This window comes from Salmo salar, chromosome ssa09, assembly GCF_905237065.1.
Source record: "Salmo salar chromosome ssa09, Ssal_v3.1, whole genome shotgun sequence".
Lineage (NCBI taxonomy): Eukaryota > Metazoa > Chordata > Actinopteri > Salmoniformes > Salmonidae > Salmo > Salmo salar.
In genome coordinates this window covers 87767801-87794880 of record NC_059450.1, presented here as the reverse complement: position 1 = coordinate 87794880, position 27080 = coordinate 87767801, and the positions used below count along the sequence as shown (strand labels likewise).

Genomic DNA, 27080 nt, shown 5'->3' with positions numbered 1-27080 from the left:
TTAACCAGACCATCCCCTGGCTACAGTGCTATATTAACCAGACCATCCCCTGGCACGTCTATACCTGGCACAGTGCTATATTAACCAGACCATCCCCTGGCATGGCACAGTGTTATATTAACCAGACCATCCCCTGGCACAGTGCTATATTAACCAGACCATCCCCTGGCATGGCACAGTGTTATATTAACCAGACCATCCCCTGGCATGGCACAGTGCTATATTAACCAGACCATCCCCTGGCATGGCACAGTGCTATATTAACCAGACCATCCCCTGGCATGGCACAGTGCTATATTAACCAGACCATCCCCTGGCAGGCACAGTGCTATATTAACCAGACCATCCCCTGGCATGGCACAGTGCTATATTAACCAGACCATCCCCTGGCATGGCACAGTGCTATATTAACCAGACCATCCCCTGGCAGCACAGTGCTATATTAACGAGACCATCCCCTGGCATGACACAGTGCTATATTAACCAGACCATCCCCTGGCATGGCACAGTGCTATATTAACCAGACCATCCCCTGGCATGACACAGTGCTATATTAACCAGACCATCCCCTGGCACAGTGCTATATTAACACAGACCATCCCCTGGCATGACACAGTGCTATTTTAACCAGACCATCCCCTGGCATGACACAGTGCTATATTAACCAGACCATCCCCAGGCACAGTGCTATATTAACCAGACCATCCCCTGGCATGCAGTGCTATATTAACCAGACCATCCCCTGGCATGGCACAGTGCTATATTAACCAGACCATCCCCTGGCATGACACAGTGCTATATTAACACAGACCATCCCCTGGCATGACACAGCGCTATATTAACCAGACCATCCCCTGGCATGGCACAGTGCTATATTAACCAGACCATCCCCTGGCACACAGTGCTATATTAACCAGACCATCCCCTGGCATGGCACAGTGCTATATTAACCAGACCATCCCCTGGCATGGCACAGTGCTATATTAACCAGACCATCCCCTGGCATGACACAGTGCTATATTAACCAGACCATCCCCTGGCATGGCACAGTGCTATATTAACCAGACCATCCCCTGGCATGGCACAGTGCTATATTAACCAGACCATCCCCTGGCATGGGCACAGTGCTATATTAACACAGACCATCCCCTGGCATGGCACAGTGCTATATTAACCAGACCATCCCCTGGCATGGCACGTGCTATATTAACCAGACCATCCCCTGGCATGGCACAGTGCTATATTAACACAGACCATCCCCTGGCATGACACAGTGCTATATTAACCAGACCATCCCCTGACATGGCACAGTGCTATATTAACCAGACCATCCCCTGGCACAGTGCTATATTAACCAGACCATCCCCTGGCATGACACAGTGCTATATTAACCAGACCATCCCCTGGCATGGCACAGTGCTATTTTAACCAGACCATCCCCTGGCATGGCACAGTGCTATATTAACCAGACCATCCCCTGGCACACAGTGCTATATTAACCAGACCATCCCCTGGCACAGTGCTATATTAACCAGACCATCCCCTGCGCACAGTGCTATATTAACCAGACCATCCCCTGGCACAGTGCTATATTAACCAGACCATCCCCTGGCATGGCACAGTGCTATATTAACCAGACCATCCCCAGGCATGCAGTGCTATATTAACCAGACCATCCCCTGGCATGGTAATTAACCAGACAGTGCTATATTAACCAGACCATCCCCTGGCATGCAGTGCTATATTAACCAGACCATCCTCTGGCAGGGCACAGTGCTATATTAACCAGACCATCCCCAGGCACAGTGCTATATTAACCAGACCATCCCCTGGCATGGCACAGTGCTATATTAACCAGACCATCCCCTGGCATGGCACAGTGCTATATTAACCAGACCATCCCCTGGCATGACACAGTGCTATATTAACCAGACCATCCCCGCATGACACAGTGCTATATTAACCAGACCATCCCCTGACATGACACAGTGCTTTATTAACCAGACCATCCCCTGGCATGGCACAGTGCTATATTAACACAGACCATCCCCTGGCATGACACAGTGCTATATTAACACAGACCATCCCCTGGCATGACACAGTGCTATATTAACCAGACCATCCCCTGGCATGGCACAGTGCTATATTAACACAGACCATCCCCTGGCATGACACAGTGCTATATTAACACAGACCATCCCCTGGCATGGCACAGTGCTATATTAACACAGACCATCCCCTGGCATGACACAGTGCTATATTAACCAGACCATCCCCTGGCATGGCACAGTGCTATATTAACACAGACCATCCCTCTGGCATGACACAGTGCTATATTAACACAGACCATCCCCTGGCATGGCACAGTGCTATATTAACCAGACCATCCCCTGGCATGACACAGTGCTATATTAACCAGACCATCCCCTGGCATGGCACAGTGCTATATTAACCAGACTATCCTCTGGCAGGGCACAGTGCTATATTAACCAGACCATCCCCTGGCATGGTACAGTGCTATATTAACCAGACCATCCCCTGGCATGACACAGTGCTATATTAACCAGACTATCCCCTGGCATGACACAGTGCTATATTGACCAGACCATTCCCTGGCATGGTACAGTGCTATATTAACACAGACCATCCCCTGTCATGACACAGTGCTATATTAACCAGACCATCCCCTGGCATGGCACAGTGCTACATAAGCACAGAACCCCTCTGTTAATAGAGGGGGTGTTAACGAGGGGTGGAAACTCAGGATACTAGACAACGAGGACTCTGAGTCAGCTAATATAAATCTCTATGTCTGGAACAGTATTGGTACATGGCAACCCCAAACAGTTTCAGCTGGACTTACACCTAATCAAAGAATTAGCTCGATAGGAGAAGCTCTCCCTGAGAAAGATAGCCCCACCCCGAGTAGGTCAGACCAGACCTCTTCATTATAAAACCCACAGACGAGCAACCCCAAGCGGAAAGTCAACCTCCCAGCACAGAGTACTACTCCCTCGTTGAAATGAAGGATACATTTACCCAGCTGGAGGTAAGGCAGGTGGAGCTGGAACAGCAGGTGATTACACTCCAGTCAGCACAGACCCAGACAACAGTCCAGCACAACAACACCCCCTTAACCAGACCCGGAGAGCTGGAGGTGGAGAGAGACATATCTGCACTCTGGACTGTGGTAAGACAACGTCAACAATATAAAAAGCAAGAGCAGAGAAGAACAGCGCACAAGAGAAGAGGATCAGACTGCTGGAGGAGAGGGTGAGGGGGATGGCATGTGACAGAGAACTACCTACTAGAAATGTGGCCACCCCCACAAAGAAGCCAGCAGAACAGTCTACACCAGACCCTGACCTTAGTGTCGACATCACAGCAGAACAGTCCACACCAGACCCTGACCATAGTGTTGACACCACAGCAGAACAGTCCACACCAGACCCTGACCTTAGTGTCGACACCACAGCAGAACAGTCCACACCAGACCCTGACCATAGTGTTGACACCACAGCAGAACAGTCCACACCAGACCCTGACCATAGTGTTGACATCACAGCAGAACAGTCCACACCAGACCCTGACCATAGTGTTGACATCACAGCAGAACAGTCCACACCAGACCCTGACCTTAGTGTCGACATCACAGCAGAACAGTCCACACCAGACCCTGACCATAGTGTTGACATCACAGCTGAACAGTCCACACCAGACCCTGACCATAGTGTTGACACCACAGCAGAACAGTCCACACCAGACCCTGACCATCGTGTTGACACCACAGCAGAACAGTCCACACCAGACCCTGACCATAGTCTCCACATCACAGCAGAACAGACCACACCAGACCCTGACCATAGTCTCCACATCACAGCAGAACAGTCCACACCAGACCCTGACCTTCGTGTTGACACCATAGCAGAACAGTCCACACAAGATCCTGACCATAGTGTCGACACCACAGCAGAACAGTCCACACCAGACCCTGACCATAGTCTCCACATCACAGCAGAACAGTCCACACCAGACCCTGACCATCGTGTTGACACCATAGCAGAACAGTCCACACAAGATCCTGACCATAGTGTCGACACCACAGCAGAACAGTCCACACCAGACCCTGACCATAGTCTCCACATCACAGCAGAACAGCCCACACCAGACCCTGACCATAGTCTCCACATCACAGCAGAACAGTCCACACCAGACCCTGACCATAGTCTCCACATCACAGCAGAACAGTCCACACCAGACCCTGACCATAGTGTTAACACCACAGCAGAACAGTCCACACCAGACCCTGACCATAGTGTTGACACCACAGCAGAACAGTCCACACCAGACCCTGACCATAGTGTCGACACCACAGCAGAACAGTCCACACCAGACCCTGACCATAGTCTCGACACCACAGCAGAACAGTCCACACCAGACCCTGACCATAGTGTCGACACCACAGCAGAACAGTCCACACCAGACCCTGACCTTAGTCTCCACATCACAGCAGAACAGTCCACACCAGACCCTGACCATAGTGTTGACATCACAGCAGAACAGTCCACACCAGACCCTGACCATAGTCTCCACACCACAGCAGAACAGTCCACACCAGACCCTGACCATAGTGTTGACATCACAGCAGAACAGTCCACACCAGACCCTGACCATAGTGTCTACATCACAGCAGAACAGTCCACCCCAGACCCTGACCATAGTGTCGACATCACAGCAGAACAGTCCACACCAGACCCTGACCATAGTGTCGACATCACAGCAGAACAGTCCACACCAGACCCTGACCATAGTGTTGACATCACAGCAGAACAGTCCACACCAGACCCTGACCATAGTGTTGACATCACAGCAGAACAGTCCACACCAGACCCTGACCTTAGTGTCGACATCACAGCAGAACAGTCCACACCAGACCCTGACCTTAGTGTCGACATCACAGCAGAACAGTCCACACCAGACCCTGACCATAGTGTCGACACCACAGCAGAACAGTCCACACCAGACCCTGACCATAGTCTCCACATCACAGCAGAACAGTCCACACCAGACCCTGACCATAGTCTCGACATCACAGCAGAACAGTCCACACCAGACCCTGACCTTAGTGTCGACATCACAGCAGAACAGTCCACACCAGACCCTGACCATAGTGTTGACATCACAGCAGAACAGTCCACACCAGACCCTGACCATAGTGTTGACATCACAGCAGAACAGTCCACACCAGACCCTGACCATAGTGTTGACATCACAGCAGAACAGTCCACACCAGACCCTGACCATAGTGTTGACATCACAGCTGAACAGTCCACACCAGACCCTGACCATCGTGTTGACACCATAGCAGAACAGTCCACACCAGACCCTGACCATAGTGTCCACATCACAGCAGAACAGTCCACACCAGACCCTGACCATAGTGTTGACACCACAGCAGAACAGTCCACACCAGACCCTGACCATAGTCTCCACATCACAGCAGAACAGTCCACACCAGACCCTGACCATAGTCTCCACATCACAGCGGAACAGTCCACACCAGACCCTGACCATAGTCTCCACATCACAGCAGGACAGTCCACACCAGACCCTGACCTTAGTGTCGACATCACAGCAGAACAGTCCACACCAGACCCTGACCATAGTGTCCACATCACAGCAGAACAGTCCACACCAGACCCTGACCATAGTCTCCACATCACAGCAGAACAGTCCACACCAGACCCTGACCATAGTCTCCACATCACAGCAGAACAGTCCACACCAGACCCTGACCATAGTCTCCACATCACAGCAGAACAGTCCACACCAGACCCTGACCATAGTGTCCACATCACAGCAGAACAGTCCACACCAGACCCTGACCATAGTGTCGACATCACAGCAGAACAGTCCACACCAGACCCTGACCATAGTGTTGACACCACAGCAGAACAGTCCACCTCAGACCTGACCATAGTCTCCACATCACAGCAGAACAGTCCACACCAGACCCTGACCATAGTCTCCACATCACAGCAGAACAGTCCACACCAGACCCTGACCATAGTCTCCACATCACAGCAGAACAGTCCACACCAGACCCTGACCATAGTGTTGACACCACAGCAGAACAGTCCACACCAGACCCTGACCATAGTGTCGACATCACAGCAGAACAGTCCACACCAGACCCTGACCATAGTGTTAACATCACAGCAGAACAGTCCACACCAGACCCTGACCATAGTCTCCACATCACAGCAGAACAGTCCACACCAGACCCTGACCATAGTCTCCACATCACAGCAGAACAGTCCACACCAGACCATAGTCTTCACATCACAGCGGAACAGACAAATGAAGAACCCCAAGCCCAGGGGATCCCACCCCCTTGAGCACCCCCCCCGTCAGCCACCCTGATTGCCCTCCTGACAACCCCCCCCCCCTTCCCCACACACCCACTGAGGACATACACAAGACACAGGTTGTACTCCTTATGGAATGAAATGGTAATATATAGAAGAAAAAATCATTTTTCCCAAACACAGTGTTTCTAAATGCTGGTGTCCAAACACCCAGCGCACCATAGACCTTCTGTCTGAGGACCAACTAGGGTCACCTAGCCACATAATAATACACACAGGCACAAATGACCTGAGAACACAGCAGGAAAGGGTGGCCATTGCACTGAAGGGAGTGATTGAAATAGCTTCTTCTACTTTCCCCAATGCACAAGTGGTTATCTCCACCCTGCTACCACGAAAAGACTTCCACCCTGTTACCATACAGCGGGTAAATGCAAGTATTTCCCGTGACTGTGCCACAAAACCAAATGTTTTCCAGGCCCACTAATCCACCCTGGACTCGAACAGCCTCTATGACCAGGTCCACCTATACAAGGCAGCAGTGCCCACCTTCGCCCGGACCCCAAAGGACATTGCTCAAACGCAGCCCCAACACTTCACACAGGAGCAACAGATCAATAGACACCCCGCCCAGACCAGCGAGACACTCTCCCAGACCTGCGGGACCCCCCCTGGACCGACACATAGAGGACCCATGCCGAGAGGACCTACATCCAGACCACAACACCACCAGCCACATCCACACCCCCACCCCAACCAATCAACACCCCCCAAGTCAACCATGCCATTTAGGCCCCCTCAGATCAGACCTTTGCCCCTCCTGCCCACCCCATGCACCGCACCCCCGCAAAGAGGGCCTCAACATGGAAGACACACATACGCCCAGGCCGTGAGCGGGCAAACAGGCCCAACCCCCACTCTTACACTAGCCCAAGCCAATAGCATGTACCAGATGCTCAGCAGGTTCTGCTCACACTTACTGGCCTGAGGCCAAGCCACACGACCAACAACATTGGACACTTTATGGAACACAAAGCCTTCACTATCTCATCCTGGAATATCCAAGGCCTGAGGTCATCTGCCTTTGGCCTAAAGAGCAGGAGCCTGGACTTCACCAAAGAAATCGTAAATACAGACATTGTCATCCTACAAGAAACCTGGTACAGAGGAGACGGACCCACTGGTTGCCCTTTAGGTTACAGAGAGCTGGTAGTCCCATCCACCAAACTACCAGGTGTGAAACAGGGAAGGGACTCAGGGGGTATGTTAATTTGGTATAGAGCAGACCTAACCCACTCTATTAAATTAATCAAAACAGGAACATTTTACATTTGGCTAGAAATTCCAAAGGAAATGATCTCAACAGAGAAAGATGTCCTCCTGTGTTCTACCTATATCCCCCCACTAGAATCCCCATACTTTAATGAAGACAGCTTCTCCATCCTGGAGGGGGAAATCAATCATTTCCAGGCCCAGGAACATGTACTAGTCTGTGGCGACCTTAATGCCAGAACTGGACAAGAACCTGACACCCTCAGCACACAGGGGGACAAGCACCTGCCTGGAGGTGACAGCGTTCCCTCCCCCATATGCCCCCCTAGGCACAACTATGACAACATAACAGACAAAAACGGGTCACAACTCCTGCAGCTCTGTCGCACGCTGGGTATGTACATAGTCAAAAGTAGTGCACTACATAGGGAATAGGGACACAGTCACTGTCAGGACGCTCATGTTGGGTTCGAGTTCATTCCTTTCTTTTAGTGGGTAGATTCCACAGACCTCTAAAATGATCAACTGTTTTCTCATGATGATGCCAGGATTCTGGGGTAATGGCCTTGTACAGTATAGCAAGCAATAGAACCAGAGAGGAGAGGTGAATGACAAAATGTTAAAACACAATCTGTAATTTGAAAAGCCTGAACCCTTACCTTGACCCTGTGATAAAGAGTAAAGAGCTGAGAGTGCAGTCTGCTCGGGCCAGACAGGCTGAACCATTGTTCTGGACTCTATTTGGGTTTATAATGTCAACAGGGTACAGTCCCAGTTAGCCAGCACATTAAACCAGACAGCCTGACGGTGTGTGTGTGTGTGTGTGTGTGTGTGTGTGTGTGTGTGTGTGTGTGTGTGTGTGTGTGTGTGTGTGTGTGTGTGTGTGTGTGTGTGTGTGTGTGTGTGTGTGTGTGTGTGTGTGTGTGTGTGTTTGTGGTCACGAGCAGTAGCGTTACTATCAGTAGATGAGATCTGACCATGGCAGCAGATTTGAGGATTTAGAGGACCGAGAAGCATTTGTTGTTTATACTGATCCTTCATGGTTTAACAGGACATCAGGGGATACAGAAAACACTTTCTCTCCCCACCCCCTCCCTCTCTCTCCCCCTCCCCACCTCCCTCCCACTCCCTCCCTCTCTCTCCCCCCCTCTCTCTCTCTCTCCCCCTCTCTCTCTCTCCCCCTCCCTCTCTCTCACCCCCCCTCTCTCCCCCTCTCTCTCTCTCCCCTCCCTCTCTCTCACCCCCTCCCTCTCTCTCTCCCCTCCCTCTCTCTCTTCCCACTCTCTCCCCCCAACTTTTTCTCTCTCCCCCTCTCTCTCTCCCTTTCCCCTCTCTCTCTCCCCCTCTCTCTCTCTCTTCCCCCTCTCTCTCTCTCTTCCCCCTCTCTCTCTCCCCTCTCTCCCCCCCCTCTCTCTCTCTCTTCCCCCCTCTCTCGCTCTTCCCCCCTCTCTCTCTCTCTTCCCCCCCTCTCTCTCTCTCCCCCCCACTCTCTTTCTCTCTCCCCACCCTCTCAATTAAATTCAAAGGGCTTTATTTGGATAGGAAACATATGTTAACATTGCCAAAGCAAGTGAAATAGATAATAAACAAAAGTGAAAATAACAATAAAATGTAACAGTAAACATTACACTCACAGAAGTTCCAAAAGAATAAAGACATTTCAAATGTCATATTATGTCTATATACAGTGTTGTAACAATGTGCAAATAGTTTAAGTGCAACAGGGAAAATAAATAAACATAAATGTGGGTTGTATTTACAATGGTGTTAGTTCTTCACTGGTTGCCCTTTTCTTGTGGCAACAGGTCGCAAATCTTGCTGCTGTGATTGCACACTGTTGTATTTCACCCAATAGATATGAGAGTTTATCAAAATGTTGTTTGTTTTCAAATTTGTGGATCTGTGTAATCTAAGGGAAATATGCATCTCTAATATGGTCATACATTTGGCAGGAGGTTCGGAAGTGCAGCTCAGTTTCCACCTCATTTTGTGGGTAGTGTGCACATAGACTGTGTTCTCCTGAGAGCCAGGTCTGCCTATGGCGGCCTTTCTCAATAGCAAGGCTATGCTCACTGAGTCTGTACATAGTCAAAGCTTTCCTTGCTTAGGGGACTCTTCTCCAGGTTTATCTCTCTGTAGGTGATGGCTTTGTTATGGAAGATTTGGGAATCACTTCCTTGTAGGTGGTTGTAGAATTGAACGGCTCTTTTCTGGATTTTGACAATTAGTGGGTATCAGCCTAATTCTGCTCTGCATGCATTATTTGGTGTTTTATGTTGTACAAGGAGGATATTTTTGCAGAATTCTCCATGCAGAGTCTCAATTTGGTGTTTGTCCCATTTACTGAATTCTTAGTTGGTGAGCGAACCCCAAACCTCACAACCATAAAGGGCAATGGGTTCTATAACTGATTGGTATGTCGAATTTTATGTTCCTTTTGATGGCATAGAATGCCCTTCTTGCTTTGTCTCTCAGATCGTTCACAGTTTTGTGGAAGTTACTACTTGTGGCGCTGATGTTTAGGCCAAGGTATGTATCGTTTTTTGTGTGCTCTAGGGCAACGGTGTCAAGATGGAATTTGTATTTGTGGTCCTGGACAACTGGACCTTTTTTGGAATACCATTATTTTCTTACTGAGATTTACTGTCAGGGCCCTTGTCTTGCAGAACCTGTGCAGAAGATCTAGGTGCTGCTGTAAGCCCTGTTTTGGTTTGTTTGTTTATCAATTAGGGTGTGCAGGGTGAATATGTGGTCCATCGTACGATAATTTGGTAAAAAGCCAATTTTACATTTGCTCAGTAAATTGTTTTCACTGAGGAAATGTACGAGTCTGCTGTTAATGATAATACAGAGGATTTTCCCAAGGTTGCTGTTGATGCATATCCCACGGGAGTTATTGGGGTCAAATTTGTCTCCACTTTTGTGGATTGGGGTGATCAGTCCTTGGTTCCAAATATTGGGGAAGATGTCAGAGCTAAGGATGATGTTAAAGAGTTTTAGTATAGCCAATTGGAATTTGTTGTCTGTATATTTGATCATTTCATTGAGGATACCATCAACACCACAGGCCTTTTAAGATTGTAGGGTTTTTATTTTGTCCTGTAGTTCATTAAAGGTAATTGGAGAACCCAGTGGGTTCAGGTAGTCTTTAATAGTTGATTCTAAGATTTGTATTTGATCATGTATATGTATTTGCTGTTTGATCTTTGTTATAGAGCCAAAAAGTTTGGAGAAGTAATTTACCCATACATCTTCATTTTGGATAGATAATTCTTCGTGTTGTTGTTTGTTTAGCGTTTTCCAATTTTCCCAGAAGTGGTTAGAGTCTATGGATTCTTCAATTACATTGAGCTGATTTCTGACGTGCTGTTCCTTCTTTTTCCGTAGAGTATTTCTGTATTGTTTTAGGGATTCACCATAGTGAAGTCATAAGCTCAGGTTTTCCAGGTCTCTATGTTTTTGGTTGGACAGGTTTCTTAATTTCTTTCTTAGATTTTTGCATTCTTCCTCAAACCATTTGTCAATGTTGTTCATTTTCTTCGGTTTTCTATTTGAGATTTTTTAGATTTGATAGAGAAGCTGAGAAGTCAAATATGCTGTTAAGATTTTCTACTGCCAAGTTTACACCTTCACTATTACAGTGGAATGTTTTGTCCAGGAAGTTGTCCTAAAGGGATTGAATTTGTTGTTGCCTAATTGTTTTTTGGTAGGTTTCCAAACTACATTCCTTCCATATATAGCATTTCTTAATATTGTTCAGTTCCTTTGGCTTTGATGCCTCATGATTGAGTATTGCTCTGTTCAAGTAGACTGTGATTTTGCTGTGATAGGGGTGTCAGTGGGCTGACAGTGAACGCTCTGAGAGACTCTGGTTTGAGGTCAGTGATCAAGTAGTCTACAGTACTACTGCCAAGAGATGGGCTATATGTGTACCTACCATAGGAGTCCCCTCGAAGCCTACCATTGACCAGGTTCCTAATGGCCATTCTTGGGAACAGGGTACCATGTGGAGGCATTTACAGACATCAAATCAAACTTAATTTGTCACATGTGCCGAATACATCATGTGTACTGTGAAAAACGTACTTACAAGCCCTTAACCAACAGTGTAGTTCAAGAAAGAGTTAAGAAAATATTGACCAAATAAACTAAAGTAAAAAATAATAAAAAGTAAGACAATAAAATAACAATAACGAGGTTATATACAGGGGGTACCGATAACGAGTCAATGTGCGGGGGTACAGGTTAGTCGAGGTAATTTGTACATGTACAGTTGAAGTTGGAAGTTTACATACACCTTAGCCAAATACATTTAAATTCAGTTTTTCCCAATTCCTGACATTTAATCCTAGTAAAAAATTCCCTGTCTTAGGTTCGTTAGGATCACCACTTTATTTTAAGAATGTGAAATGTCAGAATAATAGTAGAGAGAATTATTTATTTCTTTCATCACATTCCCAGTGGGTCAGACATTTACATACACTCAATTAGTATTTGGTAGCATTGCCTTTACATTTTTTAACTTTGGTCAAATGTTTCGGGTAGCCTTCCACAAGCTTCCCACAATAAGTTGGGTGAATTTTGGCCCAATCCTCCTGACAGAGCTGGTGTAACTGAGTCAGGTTTGTAGGCCTCCTTGCTCGCACACGCTTTTTTAGCCACTCCAATACCTTGACTTTGTGGTCCTTAAGCCATTTTGCCACAACTTTGGAAGTATGCTTGGGGTCAATGTAAATAGTCCAGTGGCCATTTGATTAATTGTTTAGCAATTCTTTGGCTGTTAAGCTGTTAATGAGCCTTTTGGCCCTAGACTTGACGCTCCGGTACCGCTTGCTGTGCGGTAGCAGAGAAAAAATTCTATGACTTGGGTGACTGGAGTCTTTGACAATTTTTTGGGCTTTTCTCTGACACCGCCTAGTATATAGTTCCTGGATGGCAAGAAGCTTGGCCCCAATGATGTACTGGGCCGTACGCACTACCCTCTGTAGCACCTTACGGTCAGATGCCGAGCAGTTACCATACCAGTCGGTGATGCAACCGGTTAGGATGCTCTCGATGGTGCAGCTGTAGAACTTTTTCAGGATCCTGGGCCCCATGCCAAATCTTTTCAGTCTCCTGAGGGGGAAAGGTGTTGTCGTTCCCTCTTCATGACTGTCTTGGTGTGTTTGGACCATGATAGTTCGTTGGTGATGTGGACACCAAGGAACTTGAAACTCTCGACCCGCTCCACTACAGCCCCATCGATGTTAATGAGAGCCTGTTCGGGTAGAGGTAGAGGGTTGGTCATCTACCCAGATATCTTATTAACACTCTTCTCCTCTCCTCAGGTTCCTGTCAGGTAGAGGGCTGGTCATCTACCCAGATATCGGGGACAAGCTGGACATTATCTGCCCCAAGGCTGAGCCAGGACGAGACTATGAGTTCTATAAGCTGTACCTGGTCAGGAGGGAGCAGGCGGAGGGGTGCAGCACGGTCATGGACCCCAACGTACTGGTCAACTGTAACAAGCCAGAAAAGGACATAAAGTTCACCATCAAGTTCCAGGAGTTTAGTCCCAACTATATGGGCCTGGAGTTTAAGAAGAATATGAATTACTACATCACATGTGAGTACTGAATAAATCTTTATAAAGTTGAGCCAAGAGTAGGAGAAAAACTCTACCTCTTTTTCCTTTACCCCAAGCTTTGACTATGTACAGACTCAGTGAGCATAACCTTGCTATTGAGAGCATAGCCTTGCTATTGAGAAAGGCCGTCGTAGGCAGAGCTGTCACTCAAGAGAAAGGCTACAGTATGTGCACACTGCCCACAAAATGAGATGGAAACTGAGCTGCACTTCCTAACCTCCTGCCAAATGTATGACCATATTAGAGACACATATTTCCCTTAAATTACACAGATCCTCAAAGAATTTGAAAACAAACAACATTTTGATAAACTCTCATATCTATTGGGTGAAATACCACAGTGTGCAATCACAGCAGCAACATCTGTGACCTGTTGCCACAAGAAAAGGGCAACCAAGGAAGAACTAACACCATTGTAAATACAACCCATATTTATGTTTATTTATTTTCCCTTTTGTAATTAAACTATTTGCACATCGTTACAACACTGTATATAGACATAATATGACATTTGAAATGTCTTTATTCTTTTGGAACTTCTGTGAGTGTAATGTTTACTGTTACTTTTTATTGTTCATTTCACTTTGCTTTGGCAATGTTAACATATCTTTCCCATGCCAATAAAGCCCTTAAATTGAAATTACAAAAATTTACTTCAGCTTGAAGCCCTCCCCCCTCCTCCCTCCTCCCTCTCTCAGTGGGGGAGAGAGAGTTCAACCTGGACCCTTCCCTCCTCCTCCCTCTCTCAGTGGGGGAGAGAGAGTTCAGCCTGTAGCCCTCCCCCTCCCCCTTCCCTCCTCCTCCCTCTCTCAGTGGGGGAGAGAGAGTTCAGCCTGTAGCCCTCCCCCTCCCCCTTCCCTCCTCCTCCCTCTCTCAGTGGGGGAGAGAGAGTTCAGCCTGTAGCCCTCCCCCTTCCTCCCTCTCTCATTGGGGGAGCGAGAGCAGCAAATGGTTTCCCAAGGTTGAACTTTCCTATATAAACAGAAAGCCAGTCCTCATGGGGTCTCTGTATGGATTATGGTCTTTCTGAGTAAGAGTTCCTTGGACTTCAGGGGGGTAGAGGTCCGGGTTAAAGTTAAGGGGTCATTGAGACTCAGCAGGGGTCAGAGAGAGAGCGAGAGAGAGAGTCATGTTCAACATGAGCTCCTGATATATTAATATTTTTTTGTTTTTAGAACGAGATAAACACTCTAATGGAAAAAGAATTCTAGACAAGAAGTGATGAACAACAACTCTATTCATTCAGAATAGAAAAAAAGCTAGCTAGCTAGCTACACAACAAAGACCTAGCCAGCAGACTAACAAGCTAGCCAGAAGAAACGAGCTAGAACAAACCTAACAAGGGGAGTTAATACAACTACATCAAACGACCAAACTGAGTGAATAAACCAAAAAGGAGCACGGACTAACTTTAAACATATCTTCTGTTTTTTTTGTGTGAAGATTTGTCACTCTTTTTGCTGGTTTTTGAACTAAATTAGCGCTAGCTAGCAACAGCAGCAGACAAACAAATCGGTTGCTATGGCAACGGGGCAGCGGCACAGAGCAGCAACAGCAGTAGTAGCAGAGCCCACATGCACCATGTATTTATGTAAGAGGGGCGTTTGATTTATGTGTTCCGGGGTTTTTGGGTAATGTTCTTGTTTTGTATTTCTATGGTTTTCTATGCTGTGTATTTCTTTGTTGGCCTGGTATGGCTCTCAATCAGGAACAGCTGTACATCGTTGTTGCTGATTGAGAGTCATACTTAGGTAGCCCTGTTTCACCTGTCCTTTTGTGGGAGGTTGTGGTTGCATAGCTGTGTGTTTTAGCCTGCAATCCTGTTTGTTCGATCGTTTTCTTGTTTTGTTTGTGTTCAATAAAAGTCATTATGAGCACTCAACCCGCTGCGCCTTGGTCCACTACGTACGACGACCATTACAAGGGGAGGCCAGAAACCCTTTTCGCAGACCTCTACAAAAACGGTGATGTCACTGACCAGCCAAATGCATGGCGCTCAGCAGTGTGCTCTCACTACCCATCCATAAAGAAAGAAGGAATCTGTATTGGGTGGAAGCTGAAAATCTAAAAGACAGATGACCCTGACAGCACCATAATAACAATCAACCTCTACAAGACTGGGACTGTCATGGTGCAAGGTAACGTTAGGCTGTTTGAAACAGACATTCAGACCATTAAGGAGAGAGTGGAGAGAGAGAAGGACACCACCAGTGACATGCCCTCCCACAAGACAAACTCCACCAGCACCACCCTCACCCCTACTCTCCCCACCAAAAAAGGCACATCCAGCACCTCTCTTCCCACCATAGTGGAGGACACGCTCCAGGAGGAGAGCGACCCCCTCAGTGCAGAGCAGGCTCAGGCCCTCCTCACCACCATGGCTGCCATGAGGGAGGAGTTCACCAGACTGGAGGGGGAGGTGGTCCTGCTCAGGGAGAGCAAACAGCCACCAGACATCCTCACCTTAGAGGAGCTCCTAACCAAGGTGTAAACATCAACCAGACCTTAGAGGAGCTCCTAACCAAGGTGTTAACATCAACCAGACAACCTCACCTTATAGGAGCTCCTAACCAAGGTGTAAACATCAACCAGACAACCTCACCTTAGAGGAGCTCCTAACCAAGGTGTTAACATCAACCAGACCTTAGAGGAGTTCCTAACCAAGGTGTAAACATCAACCAGACCTTAGAGGAGTTCCTAACCAAGGTGTAAACACCAACCAGACCTTAGAGGAGCTCCTAACCAAGGTGTTAACATCAACCAGACAACCTCATCTTATAGGAGCTCCTAACCAAGGTGTAAACATCAACCAGACAACCTCACCTTAGAGGAGCTCCTAACCAAGGTGTTAACATCAACCAGACCTTAGAGGAGTTCCTAACCAAGGTGTAAACATCAACCAGACCTTAGAGGAGCTCCTAACCAAGGTGTAAACACCAACCAGACATCCTCACCTTAGAGGAGCTCCTAACCAAGGTGTAAACACCAACCAGACCTTAGAGGAGCTCCTAACCAAGGTGTAAACATCAACCAGACATCCAGACCTTAGAGGAGCTCTTAACCAAGGTGTTAACCTGTCTGGGCCAGTGGGACGCTTGCGTCCCACCCTAATCAACAGCCAGTGTAATCGTGTCACGTTAAATGCAAAACCTCATAAATGCTATAACTTCAATTTCTAAAACATATGACTATTTTACACCGTTTTATAGATACACCTCTCCTGAATCGAACCACGTTGTCCGATTTCAAAAAGGCTTTACAGCAAAAGCAAAACATTAGATTATGTCAGCAGAGTACCCAGCCAGAAATAATCACACAGCCATTTTCAAAGCAACTAGCATGCATCACAAATACCCAAAACACAGCTAAATGCAGCACTAACCTTTGACAACCTTCATCAGATGACACTCCTAGGACATCATGTTACACAACACATGCATTTTTTGTTCGATAAAGTTCATATTTATATATAAAAACAGCATTTTACATCGGCGCATGACGTTCAGAAAATCCTTTCCCTCAAATGCTTCCGATGATCAGCGCTACAATTTACAAAATTACTATTCGAAAACATTGTTAAAATGTAATATTGTCATTCAAAGACTTACAGATGAACATGTCTTGAATGCCATCTCTTTGCCAGATTTAAAAATAACTTTACTGGGAAATCACACTTTGCAATAAACGACGTGGTATGCCCAGAAGAAAAGTCTAGGCTATACATGTTGGAGCCAACTTGGAACGATCAACCATCAAAAATACTATTGTAAATAATACCTTACCTTTGATTATCTTTATCAGAAGGCACTTCTAGGAATCCCAGGTCCATAACAAATGTAGTTTTGTTCAAAAAAGTTAATAATTTATGTCCCAATAGTGTTAGCGCGCTCCGAAGGCTAGTGAAAATGTACCGTGTGCGTCTGACTTGTCGTCAGGAATGAGCAAAAAATATATATTTAAGTTCGTTCAAACATGTCAAACGTTGTATAACATAAATCTTTAGGGGCTTTTTCAACCAGGGCTTCAATAATATTCCATTGGGACGGTTGCATTGTCTTTCAAAACGTTTCGAAAAGGGAGAGTACCCATGGGCGCCGTCACAATGGTAATGGCCCATCCCCTGTGACCAAGGTAAACATCCTCTCTTTCAGTCAATTTTGATGGTAGGAGGCTCAAACCACTTTGTAAAGACTGGGGACATCTAGTGGAAGCCATAGGAAGTGCTAAATGAATCGCAAGCCCCTGTGTGTTTCAATGGCAAATGTTTGAAGTGATATCCACACATCAGATTTCAGTTTCCTGTCAGGATTTGTCTCAGGGTTTTGACTGCCATATGAGTTCTGTTATACTCACAGACACCATTCAAACAGTTTTAGAAACTTTAGGGTGTTTTCTATCCAAATCAAACAATTATATACATATTCTAGTTGCTGGGCAGGAGTAGTAACCAGATTAAATCGGGTACGTTTTTTTATCCGGCTGTGCAAATACTGCCCCCTAGCCCTAACTTAACATCAACCAGACATCCCCACCTTAGAGGAGCTCCTAACCAAGGTGTTAACAGCAACCAGGCATCCCCACCTTAGAGGAGCTCCTAACCAAGTTGCAGACAGAGCAGGACAGCAGCCTTGCAACACAGCTGAAAGAGGTTCTGCAAGAGAGAGACGGACTCAAAAGAGAGCTGGCTGATCTAACAAAGGAGGTGAGAGAGCTCCAAAAAGACAGGCAGAACAGTAATAACGATCTGACCACATTAAGAGAGGAGCTGCAGGAGAGAAAGAGAACAGAAGACAGGCTGCATGAGAGAAAGAGAACAGAGGACAGACTGCAGGAGAGAAAGAGAACAGAGAACAGGCTGCAGGAGAGAAAGAGAACAGAGGACAGGCTGCAGGAGAGAAAAAGAACAGAGGACAGGCTGCAGGAGAGAAAGAGAACAGAGGACAGGCTGCAGGAGAGAAAGAGAACAGAGGACAGGCTGCAGGAGAGAAAGAGAACAGAGGACAGGCTGCAGGAGAGAAAGAGAACAGAGGACAGGCTGCAGGAGAGAAAGAGAACAGAGGACAGGCTGCAGGAGAGAAAAAGAACAGAGGACAGGCTGCAGGAGAGAAAGAGAACAGAGGACAGGCTGCAGGAGAGAAAGAGAACAGAGGACAGGCTGCAGGAGAGAAAGACAACAGAGGACAGGCTGCAGGAGAGAAAGACAACAGAGGACAGGCTGCAGGAGAGAAAGACAACAGAGGACAGGCTGCAGGAGAGAAAGACAACAGAGGACAGGCTGCAGGAGAGAAAGACAACAGAGGACAGGCTGCAGGAGAGAAAGACAACAGAGGACAGGCTGCAGGAGAGAAAGAGAACAGAGGACAGGCTGCAGGAGAGAAAGAGAACAGAGGACAGGCTGCAGGAGAGAAAGAGAACAGAGGACAGGCTGCAGGAGAGAAAGACAACAGAGGACAGGCTGCAGGAGAGAAAGAGAACAGAGGACAGGCTGCAGGAGAGAAAGACAACAGAGGACAGGCTGCAGGAGAGAAAGACAACAGAGGACAGGCTGCAGGAGAGAAAGAGAACAGAGGACAGGCTGCAGGAGAGAAAGAGAACAGAGGACAGCGTAGTAACGACTACCTAGCGGCTTCCCTGTTTCATCTATTGCTGTACACTGGACCCTATGATCACTTGGCTACATAGCTGATGCCTGCTGGACTGCTCATTTATCACTTTGTTTACCTTTGTTTATCTGTCGGCCCTAGCCCCGAACTCAGGCCCTGTGTGTAGTTAACTGACCCTCTCTGCCCATTCATCGCCATTTTACCTGTTGTTGTTGTCTTACCCGTTGTTGACTTAGCTAGTTCTCCCAATCAACACCTGTGATTGCTTTATGCCTCACTTTATGTCTCTCTCACATATGCCTTGTATACTGTTGTTTAGGATAATTATCATTGTTTTAGTTTACTGCGGAGCCCCTAGTACCACTGTACATGCCTTAGATACCTCCTTTGTCCCACCTCCCACACATGCGGTGACCTCACCCAGTATAGCCAGCATGTCCAGAGATGCAACCTCTCTTATCATCACTCAGTGCCTGGGCTTACCTCCACTGTACCCGCACCCCACCATACCCCTGTCTGCACATTATGCCCTGAATCTATTCTACCACGCCCAGAAATCTGCTCCTTTTATTCTCTGTCCCCAACGCACCAGACGACCAGTTTTGCTAGCCTTTAGCCGTACCCTCATCCTACTCCTCCTCTGTTCCTCGGGTGATGTGGAGGCTAACCCAGGCCCTGCGTGTCCCCAGGCACTCTCATTTGTTGACTTCTGTAATCGAAAAAGCCTTGGTTTCATGCATGTTAACATCAGAAGCCTCCTCCCTAAGTTTTTTTTTACTCACTGCTTTAGCACACTCCGCCAACCCCGATGTCCTTGCCGTGTCTGAATCCTGGCTTAGGAAGGCCACCAAACATTCTGAGATTTCCATACCCAACTACAACATTTTCCGTCAAGATAGAACTGCCAAAGGGGAAGGAGTTGCAATCTACTGCAGAGATAGCTTGCAAAGTTCTGTCATACTTTCCAGGTCTATGCCCAAACAGTTCGAGCTTCTAATTTTAAAAATTAATCTCTCAAGAAATAAGTCTCTCACTGTTGCCGCCTGTTATAGACCCCCCTCAGCTCCCAGCTGTGCCCTGGACACCATATGTGAATTGATTGCCCCCATCTATCTTCAGAGTTCGTTCTGTTAGGTGACCTAAACTAGGATATGCTTAACACCCCAGCAGTCCTACAATCTAAAATAGATGCCCTCAATATCACACAGATTATCAAGGAAACCACCAGGTACAACCCTAAATCCGTAAACATGGGCACCCTCATAGATATTATCCTGACCAACTTGCCCTCCAAATACACCTCTGCTGTTTTCAATCTGGATCTCAGCGATCACTGCCTCATTGCCTGCATCCGCTATGGGTCCGCGGTCAAACGACCACCCCTCATCACTGTCAAACGCTACCTAAAATACTTCTGCGAGCAAGCCTTTCTAATTGACCTGGCCCAGGTATCCTGGAAGGATATTGACCTCATCCCATCAGTCGAGGATGCCTGGTCGTTCTTTAAAAGTAATTTCCTAACCATCTTAAATAAGCATGCCCCATTCAAAAAATGTAGAACTAAAACAGATATAGCCCTTGACCAGCACAAAAACATCCAGCACAACATCCAGCACAAAAACATCCTGTGGCAGACTGCAATAGCATCAAATACTCCCTGTGATATGCAACTGTTCAGGGAAGTCAGGAACCAATACACACATTCAGTCAGGAAAGCAAAGGCTAGCTTTTTCAAACAGAAATTTGTATCCTGTAGCTGACTCTGTAAAGTCCATGGAGAACAAGAGCACCTCTTCCCAGCTGCCCACTGCACTGAGGCTAGGCGACACGGTCACCGCCGATAAATCCATGATAATCAAACATTTCAATAAGCATTTCTCTACGGCTGGCCATGCTTTCCTCCTGGCTACCCCAACCCCGGCAAACAGCTCTTAATCCCTCGCAGCTACTTGCCCGAGCCTCCACAGCTTCTCCTTCACCCAAATCCAGATCACAGATGTTCTGAAAGAGCTGCAAAACCTGGACCCGTACAAATCAGCTGGGCTAGACAATCTGGACCCTCTCTTTCTAAAATTATCCGCCGCCATTGTTGCAACCCCTATTACCAGTCTGTTCAAACTCTCTTTCATTTCGTCCGAGATACCTAAAGATTGGAAAGCTGCCGCGGTCATCCCCCTCTTCAAAGGGGGTGACACTCTAGACCCAAACTGTTACAGACCTATATCCATCCTGCCCTGCCTTTCTAAAGTCTTTGAAAGCCAAGTTAATAAACAGATCACTGACCATTTCAAATCCCACCGTACCTTCTCCGCTATGCAATCCGATTTCCGAGCTGGTCATGGGTGCACCTCAGCCACGCTCATGGTACTAAACGATATCATAACCGCCATCGATAAAAGACAGTACTGTGCAGCTGTCTTCATCAACCTGGCCAAGGCTTTTGACTCTGTCAATCACCGTATTCTTATCGGCAGACTCAATAGCCTTGGTTTCTCGAATGACTGCCTCGCCTGGTTCACCAACTACTTCGCAGATAGAGTTCAGTGTGTAAAATCGGAGGGCCTGTTGTCCGGACCTCTGGCAGTCTCTATGGGGGTACCGCAGGGTTCAATTCTCGGGCCAACTCTTTTCCCTGTATATATCAACGATGTCGCTCTTGCTGCGGGTGATTCCCTGATCCACCTCTACGCAGACGACACCATTCTGTATACATCTGGCCCTTCTTTGGACACTGTGTTAAAACCTCTTACATATAGATGTTCCGCTAGCGGAACACCGCTCCAATATCCAATGATAGGGCGTGGCGCGAAATACAAACTCCTCGAAAATCCGAAAACTTCAGTTTTTCAAACATATGACTATTTTACACCATTTTAAAGACAAGACTCTCCTTTATCTAACCACACTGTCCGATTTCAAAAAGGCTTTACAACGAAAACAAAACATTAGATTATGTCAGAAGAGTACCCAGCCAGAAATAATCAGACACCCATTTTCGAGTTCTGTTATACTCACAGACACCATTCAAACAGTTTTAGAAAGTTTAGGGTGTTTTCTATCCAAATCAAACAATTATATGCATATTCTAATTTCTGGGCAGGAGTAATAAACAGATTAAATCGGGTACGTATTTTATCCGGCCGTGAAAATACTGCCCCCTATCCATAACAGGTTAACTAACCTCCAAACAAGCTTCAATACCATACAACACTCCTTCCGTGGCCTCCAACTGCTCTTAAATGCTAGCAAAACCAAATGCATGCTTTTCAACTGTTCGCTGCCCGCACCCGCCCGCCCGACTAGCATCACTACTCTGGACGGTTCTGACCTAGAATACGTGGACAACTACAAATACCTAGGTGTCTGGCTAGACTGTAAACTCTCCTTCCAGACTCATATTAAACATCTCCAATCCAAAATCAAATCTAGAATCGGCTTTCTATTTCGCAACAAAGCCTCCTTCACTCACGCTGCCAAACTTACCCTAGTAAAACTGACTATCCTACCGATCCTTGACTTCGGCGATGTCATCTACAAAATAGCTTCCAATACTCTACTCAGCAAATTGGATGCAGTCTATCACAGTGCCATCCGTTTTGTTACCAAGCGCCTTATACCACCCACCACTGCAACCTGTATGCTCTAGTCGGCTGGCCCTCACTACATATTCATCGCCAGACCCACTGGCTCCAGGCCATCTACAAGTCTATGCTAGGTAAAGCTCCGCCTTATTTCAGCTCACTGGTCAAGATAACAACACCCACTCGTAGCACGCGCTCGAGCAGGTATATCTCACTGGTCATCCCCAAAGGCAACACCTCTTTGGCCGCCTTTCCTTCCAGTTCTCTGCTGCCAGTGACTGGAACGAATTGCAAAAATCGCTTAAGCTGGAGACTTACATTTCCCTCACCAACTTTAAACATCAGCTATCTGAGCAGCTAACCAATCGCTGCAGCTGTACATAGTCCATCTGTAAATAGCCCACCCAATCTACCTACCTCATCCCCATATTGTTTTTATTTACTTTGCTGCTCTTTTGCACACCAGTATCACTACTTACACACCATCATCTGCTCATCATCATCTGCTCATCTATCACACCAGTGTTACTCTGCTAAATTGTAATTACTTTGCTACTATGGCCTATTTATTGCCATACCTCCTCATGCCATTTGCACACATTGTATATAGACTTTGTTTTTTTCCTATTGTGTTGACTGCATGCTTGTTCCATTTATTCCATGTAACTCTGTGTTGTTTCTGTCACACTGCTTTGCTTTATCTTGGCCAGGTCGCAGTTGTAAATGAGAACTTGTTCTCAACTAGTTTACCTGGTTAAATAAAGGTGAAATATATATATATTTTTTTATTTAAATAAATATCCTATCATCCACTAAATTAAAAGGAATCAGACAGGGAAGAGACTCAGGGGGAATGCTAATATGGTATAAATCTGAACTAATTAATTCAATCGAATTGATCAAAACAGGAGAATTCTTTATCTGGTTAAAAATAAACAAGGAGGCTATCTTGATAAAAACATCTTCCTCTGTGCCACATACATTCCCCCCTCAGAGTCACCCTACTTCAATGAAGAGAGTTTCTCCATTCTAGAGGGGGAAATTAGTCACTTTTCGGCTCAAGGCAACGTACTGGTCTGTGGAGACCAGGATGTCTTGCTCCCAGACAGACTAAACAACTTCTTTGCTCGCTTTGAGGACAATACAGTGCCACTGACACGGCCCGCTACCAAAACCTGTGGACTCTCCTTCACTGCAGCTGACGTGAGTAAAACATTTAAACGTGTTAACCCTCGCAAGGCTGCAGGCTCAGACGGCATCCCCAGCCGCGTCCTCAGAGCATGCGCAGTTACGGACATATTCAATCAATCCTTATCCCAGTCTCCTGTTTCCACATGCTTCAAGAGGGCCACCATTGTTCCTGTTCCCAAGAAAGCTAAGGTAACTGAGCTAAACGACTGCCGCCCCGTAGCACTCACTTCTGTCATCATTAAGTGCTTTGAGAGACTAGTCAAGGATCATATCACCTCCACCCTACCTGACACCCTAGACCCACTCCAATTTGCTTACCGCCCCAATAGGTCCACAGATGACGCAATCGCAACCACACTGCACACTGCCCTAACCCATCTGGACAAGAGGAATACCTATGTGAGAATGCTGTTCATCGACTACAGCTCAGATTTAACACCATAGTACCCTCCAAACTCGTCATCAAGCTCGAGACCCTGGGTCTCGACCCTGCCCCGTGCAACTGGATACTGGACTTCCTGATGGGCCGCCCCCAGGTGGTGAGGGTAGGTAACAACATCTCCACCCCACTGATCCTCAACACTGGGGTCCCACAAGGGTGCGTTCTCAGCCCTCTCCTGTACTCCCTGTTCACCCACAACTGCGTGGCCATGCACGCCTACAACTCAATCATCAAGTTTGCAGACGACACTACGGTGGTAGGCTTGATTACCAACAACGACGAGACGGCCTATAGGGAGGAGGTGAGGCCCCTCGGAGTGTGGTGTCAGGAAAATAACCTCACACTCAACGTCAACAAAACAGGAAACAGCAGAGGGAGCACCCCCCTATCCACATTGACGGGACAGTAGTGGAGAGGGTAGTAAGTTTTAAGTTCCTCGGCGTACACATCACGGACAAACTGAAATAGTCCACCCACACAGACAGCGTGGTGAAGAAGGCGCAGCAGCGCCTCTTCAACCTCAGGAAGCTGAAGAAATTTGGCTTGTCACCAAAAGCACTCACAAACTTTTACAGATGCACAATCGAGAGCATCCTGTCGGGCTGTATCACCGCCTGGTACGGCAACTGCTCCGCCCACAACCATAAGGCTCTCCAGAGGGTAGTGAGGTCTGCACAACGCATCACCTGGGGCAAACTACCTGCCCTCCAGGACACCTACACCACCCAATGTCACAGGAAGGCCATAAAGATCATCAAGGACAACAACCACCTGAGCCACTGCCTGTTCACACCGCTACCATCCAGTTGGCGAGGTCAGTACAGGTGCATCAAAGCAAGGACCGTGGGACTGAAAAACAGCTTCTATCTCAAGGCCATCAGACTGTTAAACAGCCATCACTAACATTGAGTGGCTGCTGCCAACATACTGACTCAACTCCAGCCACTTTAATAATGTAGAAATGGATGAAAAAATGCATCACTAGCCACCTTAAACAATGCCACTTCATATAATGTTTACATACCCTTTCATTACTCATCTCATATGTCTATACTGTACTCTCTCTCTACATAGTCAGTGGTAGGCTGAGAGGGGACTCTTTTGGTAGGTACACCTACAGCTCATCCCTTGGCAGCAGCACTGTAGACTACTTCCTCACCGACCTAAACCCAGAGTCTCTCAGAGCCTTCACAGTCAGCCCACTAACACCTCTCTCAGACCACAGTAAAATCACAGTGCATCTGAGAAGAGCGGAACCCAACCATGAAGCATCACGGCCCAATAAATTACATGGTACTAAACAGGCCTATAGATGGAGTGCAAACAGTACAGACATCTACCAAAAAGCAATTAGTAGCCTAAAAATACAATCTCTCCTGGACAACTTTTTAGCCTTAACATTCTCCTACAGCAACGAAGGTGTAAATTTGGCTGTTTGGAACATAAACTTTATATTTGACATATTAGCCTCCTTGGCTAATCTAAAGAAGCATAAGAGCAAACCAGAAATAACAGAAAATGAAAAATGGTATTGATAATGATTGCAAAAATCTAAAAAAGTAATTGACAAATATATCTAATCAAAAACACAGAGAACCAGACAACAAAAATATACGCCTTCAATGTGGGGAAACACTGAAGCAATACAAACACACCCTAAGAACAAAAAAGGAAAAGCACATTAGAAAATAGCTGGATGTAATTGAGGAATCCATAGAATCAAACCACTTCTGGGAGAATTGGAATAAATAAACAAACTTCATCAGGAGGAATTGGCTATCCAAAATGGGGATATGTGGAGAAATTACTTTGCAAACCTCTACAGCAATATAACAAAGAGCCCAGAATAAAAAGATATACAAGAAAAATTACAAATCCTTGAATCAGCAGTCAAAGACTATCAGAGTCCTGTGGATACCCCAATTACAGAAGAAGAATTATTGGAAAAACTACACACTCTCCAACCCAAAAAGGCCTGTGGTGCTGATGGTATTTTAAATGAAATGATCAAATACACAGACCACAAATTCAAATTGGCTATACTCACACTCTTCAACATTATCCTCACTGCAGGTATTTTCCCCGATATTTGGGACCAGGGATTGATCACACCAATCTATAAAAATGGAGACAAATTTGACCCAAATAATTACAGAAGAATTTGCGTTAACAGCAACTTGGGGAAAATTCTCTGCAGTATTATAAATAGCAGACTACACCATTTCCTTGACGAACACAACGTGCTGAGCAGAAGCCAGATTGGATTTCTAAAGAATTATCGTACAACAGACCACATTTACACCCTCCACACTCTAATTGACAAACAAGTAAACCAAAACAAAGGCAAAATCTACTCATGTTTTGTAGATTTCAAGAAAGCATTTGATTCAATTTGGCATGAAGGTCTTTTTTATAAACTAATAGAAAGTGGTATTGGAGGGAAAACATATGATGTTATTAAATCAATGTACACTAAAAACAAATGTGTGGTTAAAATTGGCAACAAGCAAACAGACTTCTTCTCTCAGGGACGAGGAGTGAAACAGGGCTGCCCAATAAGTCCAACACTATTTAACATCTACATTAATGAATTGGCAAAAATATTAGAAGAATCGGAAGCACCTGGTATCACCCTACACAACAATGAAATCAAGTGTCTGCTATACGCGGATCGTCTTCACAGGTTCTGTCAGACCTGGGCTCTGACCGTTAACCTAAAAAAACAAATATAATGGTATTCCAAAAAAGGTCCTGAAATCAGGATGACAAATATAAATTCTATTTGGACACAGTTCTATTAGAACACACCAAAAATTACACATATCTAGGAGTAAATATCAGCAACACGGGTAGCTTTCACGTGGGTGTGAATGAGCTGAGAGACAAAGCAAGAAGAGCATTCTATGCCATTAAAAGGAAAATTAAAATCGAAATTCCAATTAGAATCTGGCTCAAAATTTTCCAATCGGTTATAGAACCAATTGCTCTATATGGCAG

General features: G+C 46.3%; 1 protein-coding gene across 1 annotated transcript in view; it reads left to right on the top strand.

Annotated features, from left to right (window-relative positions):
• The window catches only part of LOC106612232 (ephrin-B1), a 148623-nt gene that overhangs the window by 56550 nt on the left and 64993 nt on the right, over positions 1-27080 (top strand). The window contains exon 2 of the mRNA XM_045724164.1: positions 12968-13245. Coding sequence (XP_045580120.1) covers positions 12968-13245 — 278 coding nt within the window. The remainder of the gene's footprint in view (positions 1-12967; positions 13246-27080) is intronic.